The sequence below is a fragment of the Heterocephalus glaber genome, unplaced genomic scaffold, assembly GCF_053883595.1.
Source record: "Heterocephalus glaber isolate CG9 unplaced genomic scaffold, H.glaber_assembly_v1.0 deba00000347, whole genome shotgun sequence".
Taxonomy (NCBI): domain Eukaryota; kingdom Metazoa; phylum Chordata; class Mammalia; order Rodentia; family Bathyergidae; genus Heterocephalus; species Heterocephalus glaber.
Genome location: NW_028258143.1, coordinates 8,496,837 through 8,509,564, shown reverse-complemented (window position 1 = coordinate 8,509,564; position 12,728 = coordinate 8,496,837). Strand labels below are relative to the sequence as shown.

At 33.6% G+C, this 12,728-nt stretch overlaps 1 protein-coding gene across 1 annotated transcript in view; it reads left to right on the top strand.

Moving 5' to 3' along the window:
• Window positions 1-12,728, top strand: part of Spopl (speckle type BTB/POZ protein like) — a 69,769-nt gene that overhangs the window by 43,645 nt on the left and 13,396 nt on the right. Inside the window, 6 exon segments of the mRNA XM_087197620.1 lie at window positions 6,448-6,582; window positions 6,989-7,110; window positions 7,395-7,546; window positions 9,221-9,348; window positions 11,025-11,090; window positions 11,092-11,121. Of these exon segments, the coding sequence (XP_087053746.1) occupies window positions 6,505-6,582; window positions 6,989-7,110; window positions 7,395-7,546; window positions 9,221-9,348; window positions 11,025-11,090; window positions 11,092-11,121 (576 nt within the window). The 5' untranslated portion in view covers window positions 6,448-6,504.

Sequence of the window (12,728 nt, the reverse complement as noted above, 5' to 3'; positions counted from 1 at the left end):
GAGAGAGGCCCTCTTTCTCTTGTTCACTTTTGTCTGTCTTCTGAAGCTCAGATCAGTGTCCTTTCTGACCCACTGCCCCTCTGTAGTGTGGAACCAAGGGCTTGGCCCATTGGCCAGTTGGGGTGGAGGGGGGACCAGACCGCCAGCTCACTGCTCAGGACCTCCACTCTTCTGTGCCAAAGGGGCAGACCAATTTTTTTCATTTTCTCGTTAATTCCATTCCCTTTCCTATCCCCTACCCTTTCCACTTCCCCTTCCCCTTTGCACATTTTCTTCCTATTTAACATCATCTGTTATACATTTTGATTCTTATTTACACTTTGTTTCAGTTACTTTCAGTTTCTCATACTAGATCAACTATTTGGTATTTACACGTGTGTCGTATGTATTCCACTTAAGAGTAGCACCTCAATGTGTATCCATTTAGCTGTAAATGTCTCTAATTTCTCATTCTTTATGGCTGAGTAGTACTTAATTTTATTTAAAATTTACATTTTCTTTATCCAGTTTCCATTTGATGGGCAACTGTACTGTAGCTGTTACACACTGTTGCCGCTGTGAACATCGGTGCACATATATCACTGTGGTATGATTCTTTTAATTCTTTGGGGAAGATACCCAGCAGGGGAATAGCTGGGTCAAATGGGACTTCCAGTCCTAGTTCTTTGAGGTATCTCCATATTGATTTCGACACTGGTTGTAGCAGCCTACACTCCCACCAATAATGGAGAAGGGTTCCTTTTTCCTCACAGCCCTGCCAATAGTTGTTATTGGTTGATTTCATGATAGCAACCATTCTTTCTGGGGTGAGGTGGAATCTCAGTGTTGTTTTCAAAGTGTTGTTTTCATTTGCATCTCTCAAGTGACCAGTGATGTTGAACATTTTTTCATATGGTTATTTGCTATTCCTACTTCTTTCTCTTTGAAATACCTGTTCATTTCAGATTCCCATTTTTGGATTGGGTCTTTAAATTTGAGAGTTCTCATTTTTTTAAGTTCTTTATATATTCTAGATAGTCGGCCTTTGTCTGAGGAACAGCTGGTGAAAATTATTTCCTACCTTGTGGGTTGTCTGTTCACACTGCTGGTGGTTTCTCTTGCTGTGCAGAAGTTTTTAATAAGAAGAGATCCCACTTGTTGATTGTTTGTGCTAGTTCACGGGCAATTGAGGTTTTGTTCATAAAATCTTTTCCTACACCAATACCCTCAAGAGTTCTACCTAACCTCGCTTCCTGCTGGTTTAGTGTTTCTGTTTCAATATTTAGATCTTTAATCCATTTCGATTTTAGTTTTATGCATGATGAAAAATAATAGGTCTAGTTTTAATCTTTGGCAAGTTGAAACCCGGTTTTTCCAGCACCATTTATTAAAGAGGCTATCTTTCCTCCAGTGAGGGTGGTTCGTTCCTTTGTCAAAGATGAGGTGGCTCAGTGTGTCTGGAGTTGTTTCTGCATCTTCTAATCTGTTGTACTGGTCCTCAGGTCTGTTTCTTTGCCGTTACCATGCTGTTTTTATTACGGTAGCTTTGTAGTACAGTTTCAAGTTCTGGATTGTGATACCCCCTGCCTTGTTTCTGTTGCCTAGAATTGCTTTTGTTATTCTATGTCTCTTGTTCCAAATGAAATTTTGGATTGTTTTCTCAAGGTCTGTGAGGTATGCTGCTGGAATTTCAATTGGGATGGCATTGAATCTATATGGCAGTTTTGGAAGTATGCTCATTTTCACTATATTGGTTCTGCCAATATAGTAGCAAGGGATGTCTTTCCATTTTCTCATATCCTCTTCGATCTCTTTTTTTCAGAGTGCTATAGTTTTCAGAGTAGAGGTCTTTGATTTATTTTCTTAGGTTGAATCCTAGGTATTTCATTTTAGGGGATGCTATTGTGAAGGGAGCTGTTTCTCAAGTTCCTTTTTTATTGTGTGTGGTTTGTGTAGAGGAGAACTATTGATTTTTGTGTGTTCACCTTGTATCCAGCTACTCTACTGAATTTGTTTATTAAGTCTAGAAGACATTTGGAGGAGTTCTTGTGGTCTTCTATATAGGGCATCATGTGGTCTGCAAATAGTCACAATTTGATGTCTTCCTTTCCTGTCTTTATTCCTTTTATGTCTTTCTCTTGTGTAATTTCTGTGGCTAATGTTTCCAAAAACTGTTTTGAACAGGAGTGGCAATAGTGAACATCCTTGTCTTGATCCTCATTTTAGTGTGAATGATTTCAGTTTTTGACCATTTAGTATGATATTGGCTGTTGGATTTTTATAGATGGCTTTTATCAGGTTGAGATAGAGACCATTTATTCCATTTTTTGTAGGGTTTTTATCATGAATTTGTGTTGGATTTTGTGGAGTGCTTTTTCTGTATCTATTGAGATGAAGATACGGTTTTTGTCCTTGGCTCTATTAATATAGTGTATTATATTTATTGATTTGCATTTGCTGAACCATCCCTGCATCCCTGGGATGAATCCCACTTGGTCAGAGTGTATGATCTTCTTGATGATCTTCTGCATTCTATTTGCCAGTATGTTAGTAAGGACTTTGGCATCTATGTTCATTAGTGAGATTGACCTATAGTTCTTTTATTTGGTTGGATCTTTCTCTACTTTTGGGATTAAGGTGATGCTTGGTTCCAGGAATGAATTTGGGAGTATTGCTTCCCTTTCAATTTCATTGAAGAGTTTAAACAGTAGCAGCAATAGTTCCTCTCTAAATGTCTTCTAGATTTCAGCAGTGAAGCCATCAGGGCCTAGGCTCTTCTTAGTTGGTAAGTTGTAAATTATGTTTTCAATTTCATTGATTGATATTGGGTTGTTTAGAGTTTTTAGGTCTTCTTCATTCAACTTTGATAACTCATGCATATCTAGCAATCTGTCCATTTCTTCTGTGTTTTCCATCTTATTGCCGTATGAGTTCTCAAAGTAGGTATTGACGATCCTCTGGATTTATTCTGGGTCCATTGTAATTTTACCCTTTTCATTTCTAATTGCAGGGATTTGCGTCTTTTCTTTTTTTGATAATGTTGGCTAAGGGTTTGTCAATTTTATGTTTTAGCAGAACCAGCTCTTTGCTTCATTGATTTTTTTGTATCATTCTCTTAGTCTCCATTGCATTGATTTCTGCTCTGATCTTTATAATTTCCTCCCTTGTATGCGCTTTGGGTTTGGCCTGCTCTTTTTCTAGAATTTTGAGATTCTCCATCAGGTTGTTTATTTGAGCTAGCTCTATTTTCCTAATATGCGTATTCACTGCTATGAATTTCCGTTTAAGACTGCTTTCATTGTGTCCCATAGATTCCGATATGTTGTATTGACATTGTCATTTAATTGTAGGAACTGTGATTTCTTATTTAATTTCTTCTGTAATCCATTTGTTATTCAGAAGTGTGTTTTTCAATTTCCATGTGTTTATGATATTCTTGCAGTTTCTTTTGCTATTGATCTCCAATTTCATTGCACTATGGTCTGATTATATACAGGGGATAACTTCAGTCCCTTTTCACTTACTTAAACTTGTTCTATGAGCAGGTATGTGGTCTATTTTGGAGAACGACCTGTGTGCAGCTGAAAAGTGTGTATTCTGATTTTGTGGGGTGGAACATTCTGTAAACATCTGTTAAGTTCATTTGTTCAAGAGTTTCGTTGAGTTCTAGTATTTCATTGTTTATTTTGTCTAGTTGATCTATTTGTGACAATAGATATTGAGTTCCCCCACTTACTATTGTTTTAGTGCTCATTATATTTTTGATGTCCATTAGTATTTATCTTATATAGTTGGGCACCCTAGTATTTGGTGCATATATATTTATGATTGTCAAATCTTCTTCTTGGATTGTTCCCTTTACAAGGATGTTGTGTCATTCTTTGTCCCTCTTAATCAGTGTTTGGTTTCAAATCCATTTGATCTGCAGATAAGATAGCTACTCCTGCATTTTTGGGTGGATCCTATTGCATGGAGTATTGTTTACCATCTTTTAACTTTCAGTCTGTTTGTTTCTTTTTGAGCTAAATGTGTTTCTTATATGCAGCATGTTTTTGGATCTTGTTTCTTGACCCATTCTACCAGTCTATTTCTTTTGATTGGTCAATTGATACTGTTAATATTGATGGTTATAACTGATATGTGTTGACTTGTCCTTGCCATGACTCTTCCTTTTTTGTTGGATTCTCCCACTTTGCATTTAATTTCTTGTGATGACTGATGGATTCATTCTGCTTGGCTTCCTCCTATCTAAGAGTTCTTACCCTAAATCTCAGAGGAAATTTAGAACTTAGACCTTTTAGCAATGCTGACTCTGTTAGCACTTTGGCAACTGTTACAGATGGAATAAATGCCTTTTGCATACTGAGATGTACATGAGTCTTTTGAGGGTAGGTGCGGAATGTTATGGCTTATATCTAGATGGCACCCCCACCACAAAGCCTCATGTGCTCATAGGTGAGCTTTTTGGAGCTAGCTGGATCTAGGGTGTGTGAATGTGAATTAAGGGTATGTGAATATGGATTAACGGTGCAATAATTGGATTAGTCCACTGATTTGTTAGCAATATTTTGTGTATGGGGAATGGGAAGCCCCACTCTGGTTGTGGGAAACACCAACCATCAGGCTTTATCCTGAATGGAATAAAAGGGAAAGTTGAAAGGAAGACTTTTTTTTCTACATGCCACCCTGTTTTGGAGCCAGCTGACTATGGCCTGAAATCTCTACAAACTGAGAAATAAATAGACCTTTCCTAGTTTAACTTTGGGTGTCAGGTATTTTATCAGAACAATGAGAAAGTAACTAAAACAGTACACATACTAACTCTCCATAAGGAATGTAAACATTATGTATTATTGTAAAAACAAAAAACCAACTTCTCCATCATGGAGGTTTTTATTTTTCCTCTTGTTGTACCTGTCTGGCGAAAGTAACAAGTAATTTATACCCCCCACCAGATAGCTGTGAGAGTGGTGTACATATTTTACACATCTAGAAATCAGTTTTGCCCCTTCCCCTCTAGAACTCTGTAGTAATAATTCTGTTTTCTTTTGGGTTTTAGCACTAAGTAGAAAAATGAGACTATCTGGATATTTCTAACATGTATACTACCAACAGTTTTTTTTCATTTTAAATTTTACAAAATAATATTTCAGTGGTGATTTCTTATTTTGGTTGGTTGTTATGGAGTATGCAGATTATAGTCTTCCTGCTTCTGTAACCTTTGATTATAACTCCTTTTTTATTTGCTTTAGTATCTTTTAGAACAGTCATCTAGTTAGTAATTCAGATTGCTTTCTGTCGCCAATATGTTACTTTCTTTTTCTTCTTTATTCTTTGATTCTCAAAGCTTTATACTGATGTTCTCCCCATTCTTGTATGTATTTCTTATTTCAATGCAGATTTTTAATGTGCTTCATTCACAGTTTTACGTGCTTTTATGACTTTGTAGTATTTTTATTTCTATCTTTCAGAAAGGATCCTTCAATCTTTGTTTTCTCATCTCATATTATTATTTTGTGGAATATAAAGATCATGCAAAAAAACCACAAAAAGATTGTTCATGTAATTTTCTCTGAATTTTTTTGAGGTCTTTTTTTCTCTTTTGCTTAGTTTACCCCTCCATAGGATTCATGTGGTTTTCCTCCCTTGTCAATTATTTTGAAAAGGTAAATGTAATCGTGAAACCCTGTTATGCCTACAGCGTGCACTATTTATGTAGTTAATAGACTCTCCAAGTTGCAAAACATAATATTCTCGGGCTGGGGATTTAGCTCAGTGGTTCTGCCACCTGCCTCGCAAGTGCAAGGACCCGAGTTCTATCCCCGGTACCAAAAAAAACAAAACAAAACAACATAATATTCTCTTAAGTAGTATCCTCACCAGGTTATAAGGTGTTAATTATGCATCCAAATGGATATACTATGAGACAGCTAACTGGGAATGAATTTTAGGATATAGTTCATCTCAGTAAGAAGCACTGTGATAGAGACAAATTCTTTGATCAGAGAGCCTGTTTAAGATAGATGGATACTTGTGGAAATCTATGTTTTACTTAATGAAAGTTTCTTAATCTAATAGATGAATAAATAATATTTATATCAATAACTGTGAAAACCATTCCGTGTTCATAAATAGGTCAATGAAAAGGTGAAGGATAGTGAATTAGATTTTGATGGCATTGAGTTTTCATGATATGATCTTACTATTAAGCTACATGGGTTCTTTTGATTTGTGGTATTTTTTTAAATGTACCTTGAAAAATAGTATCTATAAAAATAATAAGTTTATTTAGGTATCAAATGTTGTATGTTATAATTGTGATAATTGTGATTTCATAAAAAATACTTGAAATTTTATGTTCCTTCAGAATCTAATTTCAAATAGTAACTGTTTCGTGACTTTTAAATGTATCTTCCCTCTTAATTCTGTCAGTTAAATTTTTTGATCTGTAATTCAAATTTCTTATAGGTAAAGTACTCACTTGTGTGGGATACTGCATAAATCCTAAAAGACTGCAGCGTGGCAATGTCTCGGGAACCCACCCCACCTCTTCCTGGAGATATGTCCCCTGGTCCTATAGCAGAAAGCTGGTGTTATACACAGGTACATGCTATTAAAAATGTTTTCTTTAGTGTTAAAAGTGGCTTACTTAGTCTGGAGCAGTGGCACACACCTGTAATCTCAGTACTCAGGGAAGCTGAGACTGGAGGATCACTAGTTTGAACTCAGCCTAGGCAACTTAATGAAACTCTGTCTCAAAATAAAAAATAAAATAAAAAGGGTTGGGGAAGTAAGTTAATGTTAGAGCACCCTGGCCTTTGACACCCAGTACTGTCAAAAGAAAAAATACTTTGTCACCTATAAATTTTATAGTATCTTGAGAATATTACTATGAAATATTTTGGCATAGTTATTAGAAGGGTTAGAAGAATGGGGCATAGAATATCTTAAATGTGACACATTAAAAGCATAAAAGTCATTATAAAAAATGATTTTCTAAATTTCTTAGGTTAAAGTAGTAAAATTTTCCTACATGTGGACCATTAATAACTTCAGTTTTTGTCGAGAGGAAATGGGTGAAGTGCTAAAAAGCTCAACATTTTCATCTGGTCCAAGTGACAAAATGAAATGGTAAGATTTTTATTTATTTTAGATTGTTGTTTTTGTTTTAATATGATCATCAACTACTTATAATTTGTAGTTATTATTTTTTCTCTGAAGGGGTAGGTATTGTATAATTTTATATTAGATTGGTAATAAGTTGTTGATAGTATGAGAGAATTGTAAATAACTGTGGGGGATGTTACAGAAGAGCTATTTGTGATATTAATTAATAGATGATTTCAGTATTGTGTATATCTTTCAGATGCTTTGAGTATTATATTCCTCCATGTGAGCCTGTTGTTTTATTTTAGGTGCCTGAGGGTAAACCCAAAGGGATTAGATGATGAAAGTAAAGACTACTTGTCCTTATATTTGCTTTTAGTCAGCTGCCCCAAAAGTGAAGTTCGAGCAAAATTCAAATTTTCCCTTCTGAACGCTAAAAGGGAAGAAACAAAAGCAATGGGTAAGTGATTTGCAAACTGAGTGAAGGATTCTATGTGTGACTACATATTGTGACTTCTATACCTTTACCTAGAAAATTTTGAGATCCTTTTCCCACAAAAGTATCCTTACCCCAAACTTGGACATTATTTGAAGTTCAGAATGGAGCTATATTTGTCCTACTAAGCCTTAGACTTCATAAGACATAGGAAAGTAGCTAAAAATAATATTAAGATTTTACTTCTTCATGTCGTAAAGTGACATTCACTTGTTGCTTAGAAAAAATAGTTGCTATTAGGGCAAAGTGCTTTGTTCATTGCCTGGCGTATACAATAGATGTTCAAAACCTATTTCTGGCAGGTGATAAAATCTGGAGAACTATGTAAAGGAGATACAGTGCTCCAGTATTCTAGTACTAGAATTTTTTTAGCATTGTACTCTACACTGAAAGAAAATCATCTTAAGACTTAGGTTCTATTTAATTCAGCCCAGGATTCACATGCTTATATACATTTGTGTATACCCCAGATGAAAGTCTGTGGTCAAGAGCTTCATAATAGAAAATGTATAGTGTGCATAGAAAGAACATTTCTCATGAATTGCCACATTAAATTTTAAATATTTTCTAGAAGTGAATCACAGAATCAAGTAATTTTGTTACAAAAATGTTTTAAAACTACACACATTTTTAATAGTGTCTTATTGGCAAAGGAACAACAATTCGCATACATTTTCACATTGTCTAACATTGAAGATAGTGCAGTACTTTGGTTAGATTGTTGGTTTTCCACCTTGATTTTATTCTTTACATCATAAATGATGAATACTCTCTATAGAGGATTTTATTCATTTCTCAGTACTTGTTAATATAGTACTTTAAAATTTTGAAACTTTTACTTCAGATATTAATTATTAAGTCCTTTTTCTTTTCTTTTTCTTTTTTTTTCCAAGCACTGGGGATTGAACCCAAGGCCTTCATGCTTAGTTATATCCCTATCCTTTTCTTTCTTTCTTTTTTTTTTATATAGAGCCTTGCTCTTCTTTAAATTTCTCAGACTGGGCTGGAACTTGTGATCTTCCTGCCTCAGCCTTCGGGACTGTGGAGATTATAAGCATGCCCCCCCCCCATGACCTGCTTATTTGATTTCTATTAAAGTATTTTTTAGGGATAAAAGAATTATGTCTAAAGACTGAGAAATGATAAGGGACTTTTAAATATTTTTTACCCATTCTTGGATTTTTCTGTAGTTCATTGAAACTTAACACAGTAGAATGAGTGTGCCAGGAAAGCTTAAAAATTTTAAAATATCCACTATTTAAGGATGAAATAAGAATTTAGAGTATGTTTCTAGTATGTTCTAATATCAGATAATGAGTAGTATGCCTGTGCCATCATATTTTGGTCCTATTTCATTATCTTTTAGGGCCCGTGTTGTTAAAAATCTCTTTCTACAAGATTTTGTCTAGTCTTTTTCTTCTTCAGAGATTCAGAAGTCAAAAATTGAATTCACTGACTATGACCAAAATTTGAGTAGTGATTCAATTCTTAGAATGTTTTATTTATTAACACACATATCTAGAATTTTTATGATAAATGTATTGGCCAAGTTCTGTTTTTCCATATTTTATTTCACTGTATCATGAAGAAAAATGTTTCTTGGATATTTGTTTTATTTAAACTTCTATTTTCTGCCAGAAAGCCAAAGAGCATATCGATTTGTTCAAGGGAAGGACTGGGGATTTAAAAAATTCATTAGAAGAGATTTTTTGCTTGATGAAGCTAATGGTCTTTTGCCAGATGACAAGCTAACATTATTTTGTGAGGTAAGTGTATTATTTTACTGTAAGGAGCTCCATGGTTATGTTTAGTTACGTTTATGTTTAGTGATATGACAAAAATACAAACTGCATTAGTATTGGGTAATACTTTAAAATTTTTTGTTTGTAAAATGTTTCATTTGTAAATATTTGATCAGAAAAAGCTAAATTGTCTTACAAATCAATATGGTGAGCCAGTGTGGAAAAAATTTTGTCATATCTCTAGCTGCAAATCGTACGTGTAGTTATTCCACATACTAAATCCTTCTTCCTTTTCGAAAGATTGTGAATATGCATATCTTTGTAATGAATCTTTCTAAGTATCTTTCTGAGTAATTCTGACATAGATAACCAAATTTGTTTAGATTGATCATATTAAGCATTATTACTCAAAGTTCATCAGTTTGAATCCGAAAGAACTGTATCTGAAAAGGATTGGAAAGCCTTCTAATTGTTTAAGCAATTGAGTTAATTTAATCAAATGGGTATGTTAGCATTCTAAAAAAACAGATCTCAAATTTTAAATATGTACACGTGTATTTTGACAAACATATAAGGTAAATTTATGTGCATAAAACATATTTTGAAAGTTACCAGTATTCTCCCTGCAAATAACTAGTGATTTGTCTTAATGTTTGCTTTTAATTTTGTTCTTGTTATCATTAAGTACTTTTATCTTTGTGAATTTTTTAGATTCATTTTTGGAATGAATTCAAATATTATGTTACCATGAAAGTTTTATTGGAATTCTGAAATCAGTTGATATTTTTCCTAGAAGCCATTTCAAATGTTATAATCAAATTAACTCAACATTAAATATGTTTTAACAGGTTAATGTGGACTGGATGGAAGCACAATAACTTCTGTAAATGTTAAATTAGCTTTACTCTATATAGTAAAAATACAAAATTTCTTGGCAGGATTACAAATTAATTGTATATTATTGTAGTTTATCATAATGAAATATGTGGGATAATTGAAATAGGGTACCACAAACAATATAGAGCATTATTTTCACTTGGATAAGACAAATGAAATATTAATTTTATAAACATAGTTATATGGTTGATAAAGCAAACAGCACAACTCCCATTAAATAAGTTGGAATAAACAAAAGTATTTGTTGCTAATTGGCAGATATTCCAAGTAGTATTCTAAACAACGATATGTTTTACTATTTAAAAGTTTTATTAACCTTAATGTAGACTTTTCTAGAATTTAGCAGATGGCGCTTCAAGGTTATTTAATCCAATTTGTAAAAAATGCAGCTAAAACCTTTTTTGTGAATGGACCTTTTTAGGAAATAATCATTTTTTTAGAATTGGAATAATACTGTTTTCTTCAGTGCCTTTGTACTGGAACCTAGATAGCCAAGAAATTCAGAATTAAGGCTGAAATGTTTTTGACATGTATTTTTGAAGTATGGTTGGTATCCATGTGCTAGATTTACACGCTAGTGACCCCTTAAAAATAAAACGTATCATGATATATATTTCTTGAGATGCCATTGATCAGGTCTATTTTTAGATACTGAGATAAGTATCTTTTATTTTGTTACTAATTTAGACATTTATACTCTGGGCACCATATTTATTGTAGGTGGGCAAAAAATTACTTTAAAATATTCTGCATGCCCTCCATCATTTCTTCTGCCCCTCTCATGGATGCCCTTCCTTCTACAGCATCTTCAGCACTGCTTGCAGAAGAGGAGGAAGCATTGCACTGCCCTACCCAAAGAACTGCCTCCTCCCCCTCCCCTGCAAGTGGTGCTGTAGACAGGTAAGGCAGGTGGGTGCAACCCTTTTTGTGCAAGACATAGCTCCATCTTGCAAAGTCCATATATAGTGGTTCAAGTAAAAACAAAAGGCAATTTCTAGCAACAGCATAAACAGCTATGCCTCCTCTCTCCCATAATGATGCAGAAAGTAGGAATTGAGAAATAAGAAGGAAATTTATTAGCTTAATAGACTACTTAATAGAACACAGATTAATTCATCATTTGAAACTCAATAGATTTTTGAAATACTCCAACATATTCTTCAGATCCATGCCATTTGAAGGTATTCAGAAAAAGAAAAAATGTATATATACATTTAAAAATATAAGGACCTTTTCATAAATTTAAACTAACTCATTTTTAGAAATACATCTTTTTGTCCCATCATATTTTTCTTGTGCTAGGATATGATATAGCCTTTCTGCTTTAAAATACTTGTGACAGAGGGTAGAAGGTAGGTTTTGTTTCCTATAAAGCTCTTTTCTGGAAAAATGAAAAATAGACTACCTTATTTCTATGACAGGTTTTTAAAAATGATAACTATCTATGAAAGTCAAAAACTTTCAGACCCACTCTTCTAGAAGATAATGCAGAGATGGAATCTTAAAGATTATTCACATTGGCAGTATTGTGGGAAGCAGTAGGTAGTGATCAGAATGATGACACTATAGTATCATACTAGATAGCTTTGGAAATTCCTCTTAGAATTAGTAAAAGAATTCAGCTTAAAACTTGGAACTAATACTCACCTTACAGGAGACCTACTTTTTCACAGTAGTTAGGGAGTTGATTTTTATTACATCCTTTAAATGTTTAGGTTCACTTAAATCTCAGGGTTGAGCCATAAACATTTGGACAAGGATTATCAAGTGAGTTGAATCAGCAAAGAATCTCAGCCTTGGGGCCAGGGATTTAGCTCAGTGGTTCTGCCACCTGCCTCCCAAGTGCGAGGACTCAAGTTCAATCCCTGGTACCAAAAAAAGAAAAGATTAATAAAGGAATACTATTAAAAAAAAAAAAAAAAAGAATCTCAGCCTTCTTCCTGAATTTTTTATTCTAGGTTCCATCTGTAACTGTTAATTACTTGTTTTGAATATGTAATACAAAAAATAAATTTTTTTCAATTTATTTATTATAGGTATCAAAAAAAAGTGGTTGGAAATCATTGCATAAATAGGCCTCTAATACTCTTGGTAGTGTGAACTGTTAATTATGCATCTTAGTTCAAACTTATGGTAGCTCTTATATTACTAGGTAAATAGGTATGTCACATAAATACAAATCCTTCTCAATTGTGTTTGCTTATACCAAATGTAAATCAAAGATATCTATGGCCATTAAAATACTGCATAACGAATGACCCAAAACTTAGCTTAAAATGATAGGTAATTAATACTGCACTTTTAATATAATTTTTTAAAAGTTTATTTGTTCTGAAACGCTTATTAGTTGAGGTGCTATTTTCTTTATTAATTATAATGTGAAATTTCCAATAAGATATAGTGGAAGGCCTCTTCTTAAAAGTGGTGTTTCTCTTGCTGTTTATTTTCCATAAAAGATTTCCATGAATTTTAATAATTGGAGTTTGTTTTGTGGGAATTCTTACTTA